The sequence below is a fragment of the Phaseolus vulgaris genome, chromosome 8 (assembly GCF_051622355.1).
Source record: "Phaseolus vulgaris cultivar YP4 chromosome 8, ASM5162235v1, whole genome shotgun sequence".
Classification (NCBI taxonomy): Eukaryota; Viridiplantae; Streptophyta; class Magnoliopsida; order Fabales; family Fabaceae; genus Phaseolus; species Phaseolus vulgaris.
Window position 1 is genome coordinate 48,963,629 of NC_143505.1, and position 14,266 is coordinate 48,977,894.

Consider the following 14,266-nt stretch of genomic DNA (forward strand, 5'->3'; position numbering starts at 1 on the left):
TTTTTATCATGTACTTTATTTTTCGCTAAAACAAAATCAACCCCCATTTTACTTTATTGTTATTGCTAACTTTTATTGCTTGCAGATAGACTTTGAAAACTAATTTACTAATTTCACTATTGGATTTGTTGGAAGATGGCTTAAGGCCTTTTGACCTTATTTATTCTATTATCTCTTTCGTGTTAGACACTTTAACACCGCGTTAGACGATCAACACTGAAATCATTTCAATTTGACTACTAAAATGACATTTATCATAAGCCTAAGGTTGAGAAGATTAAAGGTTAAACATTATAGCAAATTTCATATGAAGGATCTTGCAGTTGTTAGGAAGATTTTGGGGATTGATATCACTAGACAACGTGATTTGAAGAATTTTTATAAGTCTCAAAAGACCTACCACAAGATCCTTTTAGTATGGAAAGGGAGGAACCTATCTTTCGCGGGAAGAGTTTGCCTTATAAAATCGGTTATTAGTGTTATACCCCTGTTCTTTTTATCTTTTTTTAAAGCCCCGATAGGAGTGTGCAAGGATATCACAAAATTACAGAGAAAGTTCTTGTGGGGTTGGAATGTGGAAGGGAGAAAAATCACTTGGACTAGCTGGGAAAACATTTGTAAATCGAAAGAGGAGGATGACCTTGGTATTAAGCGCATTGACCTGTTTAATAAGGCACTCTTGGCTAAATGGCTATGGAGAATGGGCTCTCCTGAGACTGGCCTCTGGAAGGATATCCAAGAATCGAAGTATGGTTTAGAAAGGTTGGAAAATTCCAGTACATCGGGTCGATTCGTGTACAAATTTAGATGGTGGAATGATTTGTCCAAAGTTAGCATCTCAGATCATGGAGACAAATGGTTCAACTCTAATATGGTCTAGCAAGTTGGATCTGGGGAAAAGTTCAAATTTTGGGATGATGAGTGACTAACCAACTCTCAACTCAAAGAGACATAGCCCAGAATATACAACAATTCCATGCTTAAAGATAAACCTATTGGTAGTTTCGGAAATTGGTTTAAAGAAGGGTGGGTATGGGCTTTTTGTTGGAGAAGAGACTGGTTTGAGTGGGAAAAACCTATGGTATAAGACTTTATGGCATGTATATCATCGATATTTTTATATCCAGATAAGGAGGATTTATGGTTGTGGAACAACCCCCCCTCATATAGTTTCTCGGTAAAATCGGCTTATAAAAAGCTAGCAAATCAGGGATCTGGGGGGGGTATCTGCGGTGTTTGCATATCTTTGGAATCTAAAGGTTATGCCCTCGACTCAGTTTTATGTGTGGAGAGCCTTAATGGATAGGATAACTCGATGAGTCACAATGAGTTGATTAATCATTTTGAACAGTTCTCTTGTATATGCTTTAATAAAGAAGGGAATAGATTGTGGAAAAGTCTTTGGGTCTCGGTGATATGGTGTATTTGGAAACATAGAAACAGGACTATCTTTAACCAAGCAAAGATAGACATTGAGGAAATTGTTACTTTGGCACAAGTCCATTCATGGGCATGGATGAAACATAAAGTAAAGAATGTCAAATTCTCTTTTTCTGATTGGATTTTATCCCCCTTAACTTGTATTAACATGACAACAAAATAATAGCATAAAAGTCCTACTTGTTCCATATTTCATTACTCTTTGCTTGGTGTTGGCATTGAAATAATATTTTGTTGCTTGTGTTCTTACTGTCAAATGTTGTGGGTTGGTATTATATCTTTGAGCTAGCTGAGAGGTGTGGAAGGTTGAGTTTTTTTGGTGCAGATTTTTTCTATAGTGGTGCAATGCATAAGAAGCTGCAGAGACTAAGTCTTAGGAATGTTTGTTGGTTAAGTGGGAAGCAAAGGCAAAAGAAGGAGCACCCTGATTGGCTTATTTGAGGAAGGATGGAGGAAATTATGGAGAAAGGAAGAGAGGATTTTATGAGGAGTGCTACTCTACAGTGTTAGTTGTTGTTAGCAATAAGTATGGTGCAGATTTGGAATATTAAGATTGGTGGAGGAGATGCTGATCGAGGTAACAATCAAATGTGCTTGGCAAGGATGTCACTTGAAAGGGGAGCTGATAGATGCAAATTTGAAAATCTGTAGTCGGGGGAAGGTATTTGAGTTATGCAGATGGTTGTTGTGTTCCTACAACAACCATAGAAGAGGTTGGTTAATATGAATTTGGGGTGCTGTTTAGTGTAGTGTTGTTGTATTATGCAACAATCAATGTTACCTCTTCACACTCCTCTTTTTTTGGCTTTGCTGTCAAGTTTTCCTTTATCTTTACGTAATTCTTGAATCTTGTATAAAGGTTGGGACACCATTTTTTTTATCAGCAATGAATAAATAAAATTAAAGGGGATACTTTAGGGGTATCCCAACCCATATACAGTGACCACCAGTGGACTTCTTATGTCATCCACAAAAGAAACCCTCCTTTATGGTTGGAGCAGAACAACCTTAAAGTGAGAAAAATATACCCCAAAAAAAAAACCAAACAGGTTACCTCAAAGCAACATTCAACTTTACCGAAACACCCAGAACCGAGACCACCTACATTCACCTCGCCACGCGACGAGTTGCCCATGCACGGAATAACTCGCCATGTAACTTGAACTTTCTTACCTAAAACTCCAAAAGCTTCAAATAAGCGTTATGGGGAACCCGACGATGTGTCTACCTCGGCGATTTCCAGTATCTGATCTTTTGTTCTTCGAATACGGCAATGATGCACAACTTCGGCGACCACCGACTACACACATATGGAGAACGCCGCTTCCTAGACCGGCGATCATGTTGACCTTTGCACTTCGATGACCACCGACTACGCACGCATGGAGATCGTCGTTTCATTGACCGACGATCATGTTGACCTAGCTTCGACGACCACCAACTACACACGCATGGAGATCGCCGTTTCATCGACCGGCGATTATGTTGACCTTGTATAACTTCGGCGACCACCGACTACACACATATGGAGAACGCCGCTTTGTCGACCGGCGATCATGTTGACCTTTGCATATACGGGGAACGCTGCTTCATCGACCGACGATCATGTTGACGACGACCACCGACTACGCACGCATGGAGATCGCCATTTCAGACCGGCGATCATGTTGACCTTGCATAACTTCGGCGACCACCTACTACACACATATGAAGAGCGCCGCTTCATCAACCGGCGATCATGACATCCTTCCCCATTTATTTGTAACTTCTGATGCAGATAAGGGGGTTCAACATCCAAACTGTAAAAGAATAGTTAAAAGAGGAGCCCCTGTGCTTTAGCCACTGCCAGGACTTAAGCTGAACTTTCTGAACAAACTCCTCCACACTTACCCCTAGTTCGACCAAATAGACATCTTTCACAGTCTCATTTAGCATTAATATTCTGTAACTACCAGGCTCAGATTTATTACTCCTTCATCTCAACTTCCCTCAACCACTACACCTAGGTTCGGCCATGTCCTTCTTCCTCCAGTGGCAGAGACTAGTGTTCTAAGGTGATGTGATTCCAATAGCCACATATAACAAGATTCTTGACACTTTGAGGAATCACCTTGAGCTGGAAAATATAGAGGCACTTTCTTAGAAGTTGGATCATGGTTCTAAGTCAAGAACTCACCAATAACAAGTACCAAATCCCAAACTCATTTGGTTGAACCAAATATTGTCAAATTGAATCAACAAAGGAAAATTAAAAAGAAGATACCGAACAGAATTGAATTAAAATCAATTGTACCGAACAGAAATAAGAAGCTAACAGAATATAGGTGCTGGAAAATTAGAAGAACCGAAACAACAACAACTCAAAACACAAGGCATCATGAACAAATTGAAGAAGAAGAAAGGAAGGAGAAGAGAATGCTCATGAAGATGGAAGATAGGTTGGATGATCACGCCACTAGAAGTATGGATGCTCCTAGATGAGTGTGCAAGCCGCCACTTGAGGAAACCATGGTCCTTCAAGATAAGACTAGAGTAGAAGCTCAAAAGCTCTCCAAATGCTCACTCCAATTTTGAGTATAGTTTCTTTAGATAAATTCAAATCTGAAATTTACAAGGAAGGCACCTCTATTTATAGCCTAAGGTGCTGAAAATGAAAGCTAAAACAATTCAAAATTCCCTCCCAAAACCATCTAGAACCGGCGCTAATTTGCAAAGCAAGGAAGGTGTGATCCTTTCCTTCACTTTGGCACCCCCTATTCTACTCCTACACCTATCTACTAATACACCCCCCTAAAGCTCCTAACTAAAACCTAAAAGATGCTATAACAAAAGAGGTTTCTAAGGTTTCCCTCTAAGCACCTTCAACTAAAGACACTACTAAAAGAGAAAATAAATGTCCTCTAGCTCCCAAGGCTTTGAACATGCTTCTTGTAATCCTTTGAGGTGGACTTTGACCTCCATGGGCGTCCTCCATTTGTGCCTCCACCTCTTCTTGAGCTTGATGAGTGGCCTCCATGTTCTCTTGGGCTTGATCTCCATCATAAGGACCCCTGCATCTGCAGCAAAACTGTGCCTACTTATAGCCTCTAATGCATAACATTGGGTTAAGAACCCAGTTGACATATGAGTAGCTAAAGGACTGCACATTATATTTTATCCAGAGCCAAGATTTAAGTTGTGCCTTCTGAAACACCTCTTCCGCATCAACTACCCCTTGCTTGAAGACAATGAGGTTCCTTTGATCCCAAATACATCTAATGATAGTTGCCCATACCCCTTTCCATATCAGATTTTGTTTATTATTGATTTGGCTCAGACAAAAGCTAGTGAAGTGCAGATTCAAGACATTTTGTTGAACAAAAGATATACCTATCCACTTGAGGCACATCAACCACACCCTTTGAGCATGTTTACACTCCAGAAAAAGATGTTGGCATGACTCCTCCTTGGACTGGCACATTGTATAGAGCGTGGTATTCACCGTGACACCTCTCCTACTCAAATTCATCCTTGTTGGGATTCTCCCCAGCAGCACCCTCCAAGCAGTGGTCACCACATTTGGGAATGCCTTAGCCTTCCAAAGGAGCTTGAAGACTTCTAAGCAAGGGCCTCTAGATTGTTTGTCTAAGCAATCATAAGCAGAAATCACAGAAAATAGCCCTGTTACTTCCTTCCCCCACACCTGTACATCCTTAACATTCTCTTTCATATTGGCCCCATTTAGCAGCATAAGAAGATCTGCTTCCTTTGCGGACTCCGATTCAAATCTGTTACGTCTCCATTCCAGGTTCCACCTCCATATTGAATTAACCTAAACACCTACCTCGCCCACTGTTTGGCCTTTATTTAGGGATAGGGAGTACAATCTGGGAAACAATGATTTGAGATCATTACTTCCAACCCACACCTCCTCCCAAAATTTTACTTTGTCCCCACATCCTAATTCCCAACTTAATTCTTCCTGAAACCATCCCTTTCTTCCTCCCTCCTTACATAGTTTATTGAGGTCTCTCCACCACCACGATTGAAGTTTAATGGGAGTTTGAGTGCTTTCGGTCTCCAGCCCATATTTTGATATCAAAATGTCCTTCCACCTTCCTTCCTCCTGAGAGATAAAACGCCATTTCCACTTTGCTAGAAGAGCATAATTACACTTCCGGATATCTCTTAAACCGCCTCCTCCTTATTCTTGCAAACATCTTTCCAACTTACCCAGGAAATTGGTTTATTTGCTTTACCCCACCCCCATAAGAATCTCCTTTGAATGCTAGTAATCTTTTTGCAGACTATGTCCGGTGCTCTGAATAGGGAGAGATAATACAGGGGTATGGCAGTAATGACAGATTTGATAAGACATATTCTCCCTGCCAAAGTCAAAAATCTACCTTTCCACACACTAAGCCTAACCTTTATCTTGTTAATGACAGGTTCTCAGAACTGTTCCTTCCTTGGATTTCCTCCCACTTCAATTCCCAGATACTTAAACGGTAACCTCATCTGTGTACAGTTCAGAGTCTTTGTGTAGCAATCTAGAGAACAGCTTTGAACATTGATGCCTACTAGTTTTGACTTGTGAAAGTTGATCTTCAATCCTGAGGCTAATTCAAAACCCCTTAGAATGGCCTTCAAGGTTATCACATTATTAAGGGAGTCTTCACACAAAAAAAAAGTATCATCTGCAAACTGAAGGATGCATACTTCCATCTCTTTCCGCCCAATCTAGAGACCCGATAGCAGTTTGGTTTTCATAGCTTGTTTTACCAATCCGGCAAGGCCTTCAGCTACAATAAGAAAGAGAAAAGGCGCTAGTGGATCTCCCTGTCTCAACCCTCTTGTTGGCTTGAATTCCTCCGTGGGACTCCCATTGACTAGCACAGACACAGTTGCGGATTCCAGGCATCCTCTGATCCATGTTGTCCACAGGGGGTGAAAACCCATCTTGAGTAGCATATCATACAAGAACTCCCATCTTACCGAGTCATATGCTTTTTCAAAGTCCACCTTCAGACACAGACCTCTTCTCCCATGCCTTCTAATTTCTTCTACCATTTCATTAGCCATAAGCACACTGTCTAGGATCCCTCTTCCTTTTACAAAAGCAGACTGACTTTCATCTATCAAAACTGGCAACAGCTTCTTCATTCTACCTGCCAATACCTTAGATATGATTTTGTATAAGGCTCCGACAAGAGAGATAGGTCTATACTGCTCTAGCAATGTAGGGTCCCTAACTTTAGGTATTAGAGCTATAAAGGAAGCATTACAGCCCTTCGGGATACTCCCAGTCTCATGAAACAGTGTTAGTGCTGCCAAGATCTCATCTTTTAAAAACTCCCAGTGTTTCCGAATAAAATTGAAATTAAATCCATCTGGTCCGAGGCTTTTGGATCCATCACATTGCCAAACTGCGTCCCTAACTTCCTTCTCCAAGAACACAACTGTAAGACCCTCATTATGATACGAGGATAAAGACTTGAATTCGACTCCGTCCAGTCTTACCCCTAGATCTTTCGTTGCTTTGAATCTGGATTCGAATAAACTCTTCGCCTCTAACTGAACCGTACAAGGTTCCTCACACCATTGCTCCCCCACCTGGACACCCTTCACTTCATTCCTCAACCTTCTCCACCTCAAAGATGAATGGAAGAATTTATTACATGAGTCCCCACTCTTGAACCAGTTTGCTCTTGCCTTTTGACAGCTAAGGGATTCAATTTTATTTTCATTCTCTTTTAGGCTGCTTAACAGCTCCAGTCTTCTCAACCTCTCACTTTCTGTTAACCCACCTGAGCAGTCATGACTATCAAGGGCCTCCACCTCCTATAAGATCCTCCTCTTGGAAGTCTCCAAGTTTCCAAATACATCCCTATTCCAAGACTTCAGATCGAGCTTGAGGAGTTTTAGTTTTTCTTTACATATAATGAACCCATTCCCCTGAATAGAATTAAACTGCCATTTGTCCTTCACCATCCTGCTGAACCCTCTCTCCAACAGCCACGCATCTATGGTTCTAAACGGTTTTGGACCCCAGTCCTTCTCCACTGACTTCACCACTAGTGCACAATGGTCTGACACTTCCCTTCGAAGTACATATTGTTTACTCTTGGGCCATAGAAGTAACCAGTCTTCAGTAACAAGCACTCTATCAATTCTACTCTTTGCCGTTCCATCAGGTTTAAACCACGTAAACTTCTTGCCGACCAGAGGTAAATCTAATAAGAAGTTGGAATCAATGAAGCTATTAAACCCATTCACCTCGCTTTTTTGTTCACCCCTGTCTGTGATACCTTTCCTCTCATTGCTACTTCTCACTGCATTAAAGTCTCCGCAGATGCACCATGCCAAAACATGTGATGACTGTCTTACTTTGGAGATGTCCTCCCAAAGAGTCTTCTTACCTCTCAAGGAGCAAGAAGAATAAACATTGACCACAACACACCTATAAGAAGTTTTAAGGTGTTGGCCGTAAACAGCTATGTAACCAGTTCCCATCACATGACTTTCATACTCAAAAACGTTCTATGCCACATTGACAACAAACTTCCACTACCTTCATCTCCTTTATTGTGAATCCAGCCCACATTGTTATCCCCCCAAATCACAAAACACCTAGCATCCGAGAGCTCTTTGGATTTTGTTTCTTGTATACAAACAAAGTCAGCTTCCTCCCTTCCTATAACATGTCTCATATATCTAGCTTTGGTACCTCCCCCCAACCCTCTGATATTTAAATTAACTATGATCATAAAAACCGATCCTTCCTTCCCTCCTCCACACTCTTAAGAATCTCCAAATCTCTTGCTTCCATGTTTACATATTCCTTGATTACCTCCTTTTCTTCCCCGCGACACATGGTTCCTACACTTCTACTAATCTCCCATAGCTTAGCCGGTTCGTCCTCCGATTCAGAGACATTTAATCGTATGTTACAGTTGCCTATATCCCCATCCGAAAGCGAAACTGAGGACAGTCCCTGTCTTGGTTGAGCACTAATCCTTGCTTGAGAGTATCTGGATATTAACCTTGCGGAACGCCTGGGATGAGAATGTGAGATCCCCAATTCCGTCAGGCCTTTCATCTTGCGCCTTCGTTGAGTGGTTTTTGTTGCCTTTCCCACTACCTCATCGTCGTCTCCTGGACAAAGTAATTGGCCTTCACCTGCGAGCAAAACCCCTGACCCCGATGCTTCTTTCCTGCAGATAGAATCCTAACCATAAAATGTTCTTATTAATTTATTTTTTACTGATAAAAAAGACAAACTTAAAAATTATTATTTGTTGTGATGAAAGTAAATAATAAAATTTAAAAAGAACTATTTGAGACTCTAAAAAAATACACCCACCTAACAATCAACTTTAATAATATATATTATATAGTTTATATTAAAAAATAAATAAATATTTTTTATTTTTTAGTGATTTCAAATCGAATGTATTTTATGTTTTAGTGGTCGAATCACTGGAGAAATTAATGCTAGCTAGAGAGCTACTCCTACACCAATATGACAAAGTTTTCAAAGTCAAACTGAAATAAACTTTCTTCTTTAGATAACTTCACACTGTACTTCTTTTCCGAAATATAAAATATATGTAAAGCATCGAACTAATCTAAAACTGATTTATAACATTTTTGCCTAAAAGAACTTCATGAACCATGTTGTCTAAATTAAGAAATGAAGTTCCGTAAGGGCCAGAAGCAGCACTTTTTGCCAATTTCTTCCATTGTAAGGCTTTCTCCTTCATCTGCTTACCCTTTTCACCATCCATCAACTCCTTCACAAGGCTCTCTATTTTGTCTCTCTTGACATCTTCAATCTCCATCCCAATCCCCCACTCTTTGCAACAGAACCTGCAATTGGTTTGTTGCTCGGCAAAGAAAGGCCAACATATCATTGGAACACCTGCACACACACTTTCTAATGTTGAATTCCAACCACTGTGTGTCAAGAAGCCTCCAATCGCAGGGTGATTCAGTACCTGCTCTTGAGAACACCAACTCGACAAAAGGCCTCTATTTTTTGTTTGTTCCACAAATTCTGGAGGTAACACAACATTTTCTCCAGCCACAAGATCTGGTCTTATAACCCATAAAAAGGTTTTGTTGCTATTACCAAGTCCCCATGCAAACTCAACCAGTTGCGCACTAGTCACAACTGTGATGCTCCCAAAATTCACATAAACAACACTATTAGGCTCTTTGGTGTTGAGCCACTCCATGCACTCAGAATCCTCCTTCCAAAGATTGGACTCAATTGCATTCAATTCTTTGTCATCAACATTCTTCAAAAGTAAATTCAAAGGACCAATGGAATAAACTGGAGGCAAGATAGACGATAACGCTTCCAACACATCATGTTCTAAGGTATCAAACGTGTTCAAGATTATTGCAGAAGCTCTTGGAGCATTCTTGCACTCCGATCGAAAGTAATTGAGCATAATATCATCTGAATCTGTTGTTCTAATGAAACTAGGAATGTCCTTCAATTGAATTTCCTTGATGCCTGGTATCCAATCAATGGTAGTCTCCAAATACCCGTTTGTCACATCGCTTGAGTCTACATATCAAACTCACAAAAGTTAATTTATTAAATCTAAATAATATAAATACCAAACATATAAAAATCCACGTACATGTAAGAGTAATGATATTTTGAAAGTCTATATTTTGTACATTATTATATTACTATAATAAAATTGTCGAATAATTTTATAAGAAATAAGAATTATTAAAATATCATTATTTCTAATTTAATAAAATTCTATTTGACCTGCTTTGTCTTCCATGAATGGAAAAAACTGAAAATCTTTATTCATTTTATTTAAGAATAGGTTGACAACTTGGTCAACCGGAAATAAAATAAAATAATTCATAAAATATACCCAAATAAATAAGTTTAATTGAGAATTTAAAATTACTCTCTTGAATAAATGAAAACATTAATTCATAAAATGAGTATGGTACAAATCGTTTTTAATGGTAACATGGATCATCATTAAAACAAGATAAAAAATTTGTTGAAACTATAAACCGTAAATAACATATATTTAACACTGTTTATAATAACATTAAAAAATAAAATAAAATAAAAATGAATAAAATATTAATTTATTAAGGTGTGAATTTAAAAGAAATACAAGTGAAGGTAAATTACCTTTGAGAGGTGTTATGCCCTTTCGAAATAATTGTTCGTATTGGAGATAACACATGAAGCCACATGCACTAGTTGTCCAAAAGAGGACCTCAGGGAGACCCAATTCTTGAGCTGCATCAAGAGTGAAGGTCATGACACCGTCAGAAACTATGCAACTCACTGGAGGGCCATCTGAGTTGTTCAGTTTAGCGAGAAGCTTTCTGAAGTGAGGGAGGCAAGTTCTTACGGTGGACTCACAGAGGGAAGGAATATCCTGTGTGGCATCCACATCGGAGTCGGGTAGACCATCGGGGATGGTTTCAAAGCGAAATGAAGAGAGAGCATGAAGGGAAGAACTCCCTCTGGATTTCAGAAGGCGTTTCTGGTTATACTCAGAGTTAACGAAGGTGATGTGAAAGCCTTTCAAGTGAAGGAGTTTTGCTAGTTTAAGCATTGGGTTTATGTGACCCTGTGCTGGGTAAGGAATGCACACGGCATGGGGCTTCTTCGTTGTGCCCAAAGAACCCATCTTTGTTATCTCTTCCTTAGACTGTGGTTCTAATATCCAAAAGAATATGCAAGTGGTAGCTACACCTTACTCGGTTATCAAATGCTTCATTTTATAGAGGAGAGACGGCGGTGCTTGTTTTCAAATTAATGTTGCTATTTACTTCTACAGAACAACTGTGGGAGAGGTCGGTTATAAACGTCATTTTTTTAGTAATATTTTAAGAGTTATGATATTTTCATCTTACAACCACAATACATAATAATATTTATAATAAAAAAATTAAAGAAAAAAAATTCTTAATAAAAATACAAACAAAATACAAAATGTTTTAAAATTAAAAAAATTATAAATTTTTATAAATAATTAAAATATTAATATTTATTAGCGGTGTAGGTGAAGTATGACTGTCAAATAAATATTTTTAATACTTTAATACAGAACCAACTTTAAAATAATATTTTTATTTATAAATATCTATTGTTACTGTTAGAGATAATTTTTCGTATTGCTTTGTCAATTGTATTGTTTGAGATTGTTTTGGTAGATGATGAATACAGGTAGTATACATGCACAAAAGAATACTATAATAAAAATAATATAAAACATGAGGGTGGAAAAGAATATGCAAGTGGTATCTTCAGCTGATCAAATGTCTGATTTTATAGAGGAAAGAAGAAGGTGGTTGTTTTCAAATTAATGTTGTAGGTCTGGCTCACTCAGGACAAATATATGGGAAAGGTGGGGCTTTATGTCATGGTATTGATTGATGTACGAGCTGGAGGTGGTGGGTTTTGTGAATTTGTATAGGAAAATAATTGTGTAGATAAGAATTAAGGATTTAGAAAATAATTTTAGAATAAAAGTAGTCTAATTAGAACGGTATTTGATATTTGAATATTTTTATTAAAGTGAAAAATTTAAATATTTTGAAAAATTAATTATTTAAGTTTTAATTTTAATAATTATTATTTTTTTAGAAAAGTTATTTTGTTTTAATTATTTTAATAATAATTAAGACGGGTCACAAGTTTTAAAATTCTATTGCATAGTTTGTTTTGTTAATTGAAATAAATATTATTTGGTAAAAATAGTTTGAAGTTTAAATAATTGATAAGTAGTTGACTATTTAAATTTAAATTGATTGTGATATGTATTTCAAAGTTAAGTTTTGATTTTTATTTGTCAAAACACTATAAAAAATAATTTTAAACAACAATTAAAAATCTTTACTAGGCTTTAGACAAAAAGTTTCTAGTAGTGGTTTAGGTAGTCAAGAGTTATACTAATAAGCCACAGTTTTTTCACTTATGCAAAATTTAAAAACCGTTGCTTAAAATACGACAATGGACAACACTCTTAGAACCACTATGGTGCAATAATTTTTTGGTGTTGCTTATTCTTTAAGCCACATTGATAAAATTGTGTACGAAATTGTGTACGTTATGTTTAGGCAAGGATTATAAAACTATTGTCTATAGTAATATAGTAATCTATGAATCATAGACAACACTTTTTCAAATGTAAAAATATAGAATACAACAATTTAAATAGACTTTACAATATTATTTTAAATTTTGTTTATATATTTAGGTGACCTTATTCTAAATCATATATTAAAGTTTTTTTTAAAGATATTAAATAAAATAAATGTATTTTATTAATGTAGTGGAAATTAAATAAATTTGAAATTATTAATTAAAATACTTATACTGGAATTTAAAAATATTTGCAATTACTATGAATGTTATCAACAAACTGCTAAATGAAAGTGACACCCTCATAAAAATAAAAAAGAGATAATCCTATTTCTAATTGAATGGATATCATAAATAGTATATCAAGAAAATTCATATTCACATAGCTATTCCAAAACTATATATTTTAGTAAGTCTCAATGTATAAAGTCTCATTGTATTTGTTGTTGATAAAACTTTCTAAATTAGAGCTATTATAAATTCAATGAACAAAACATGCAACATGAATTTTTCTACCCCTCATCTCTTATTTTAATATCATCATTCTTTATCATGATCTTCATCCACAAGCAAAAAAAAAAAAAGTTGTCACGTTATAAAATAAAGAATTTAGAAATGAATAATTCCATATTTATGGCTTATGTCACTTTTGGGATTTGCTTCTTTCACTTATAGTTTTTCTCTTGGTTTCCTATTATGATTTAAAATGATGTATCTCACATATAACACACTTATGATAAATCGTGGCCAATTAAAAATCAAAATGAGATCGATCAAATTATTAGGAGTAATTATCAATGGTACAAGTCATTCATTGTTCTACCAAAGCCATTGATAAAAGAGAGATTCTTTAATGTAAAAATACACTACCTCTTAATCTTAAAATGCAATGAAAAAAATAAAGCCACTTCTCTCTTCATACACACAACAAATATTTAGTAGTATTTGTTAGAATAGTTAGCCAAAAATAAGAGGGGTGAATTGTTTTTCAAAAATAACAGTTTTAAAAATAAACCTTTTTAAAACAGTAGAAAAGCTTAACTAATTTTAACATGTTTCTATGAATAATGCATTGTAAAGAAATAAACCAAAATACATCAAAATCTACCTAGACACAGATACACACATATTGTGCCTTCTAATCTTCAATGTAGAATTTGAGAACATCAAACAAAGTAGTGACTTTGATCTTTGAGGTTAACAAACTCCCCATATTTGATAAAGACAAATCTTGAGTGACAATGTGACATATTTTGATGAGAAAACCCTGCAAAAATAAAAGAACATGCAATCAGAGAACCACAAGACCATACAAATCATATAGTATAAAACCAGTACACTGTAGCATAAAAAAAAATACAAAAACACACAACACATATTACTCCCTCTTTGTCTTCAACAAATTGAACACAAAACAAAAGAAAAAGAAACAAACATACCAAAAAGCATAAATATTAAAAGTGTTCTTAGTGCATAAAATAAAGAAGGAAAATGTTGGTTGAACATCCGCTTATCTAGTTGCTCAAGTGTACAACTGCCCAGGTGGCAAAAAAGTAATATTTAATTGTTGTGGCAGGGCCCACAATTTTTTTTTGAAAATGTTTAATCTTTGGTCCAAATTTTCATTAGGGTTAGGGGAATTTGGGATTTACATTTAGTTGTACTCTCCCTCTTCCAATTTCTTCTTCTTTTGGTCTCGTGGTTCTCTAG

At 36.7% G+C, this 14,266-nt stretch overlaps 1 protein-coding gene across 1 annotated transcript; it reads right to left on the minus strand.

Moving 5' to 3' along the window:
- Positions 1–8,950: 8,950 nt before the first annotated feature.
- Positions 8,951–11,245, minus strand: LOC137825897 (7-deoxyloganetin glucosyltransferase). Its single transcript, XM_068631699.1, has 2 exons — positions 10,592–11,245; positions 8,951–9,994 (listed from the first exon to the last, which is right to left on the minus strand). The coding sequence occupies exons 1-2, from the start codon at positions 11,097–11,099 to the stop codon at positions 9,048–9,050; spliced, it is 1,455 nt and encodes a 484-aa protein (XP_068487800.1). The 5' UTR covers positions 11,100–11,245; the 3' UTR covers positions 8,951–9,047.
- Between the last annotated feature and the right edge of the window lie 3,021 nt (positions 11,246–14,266).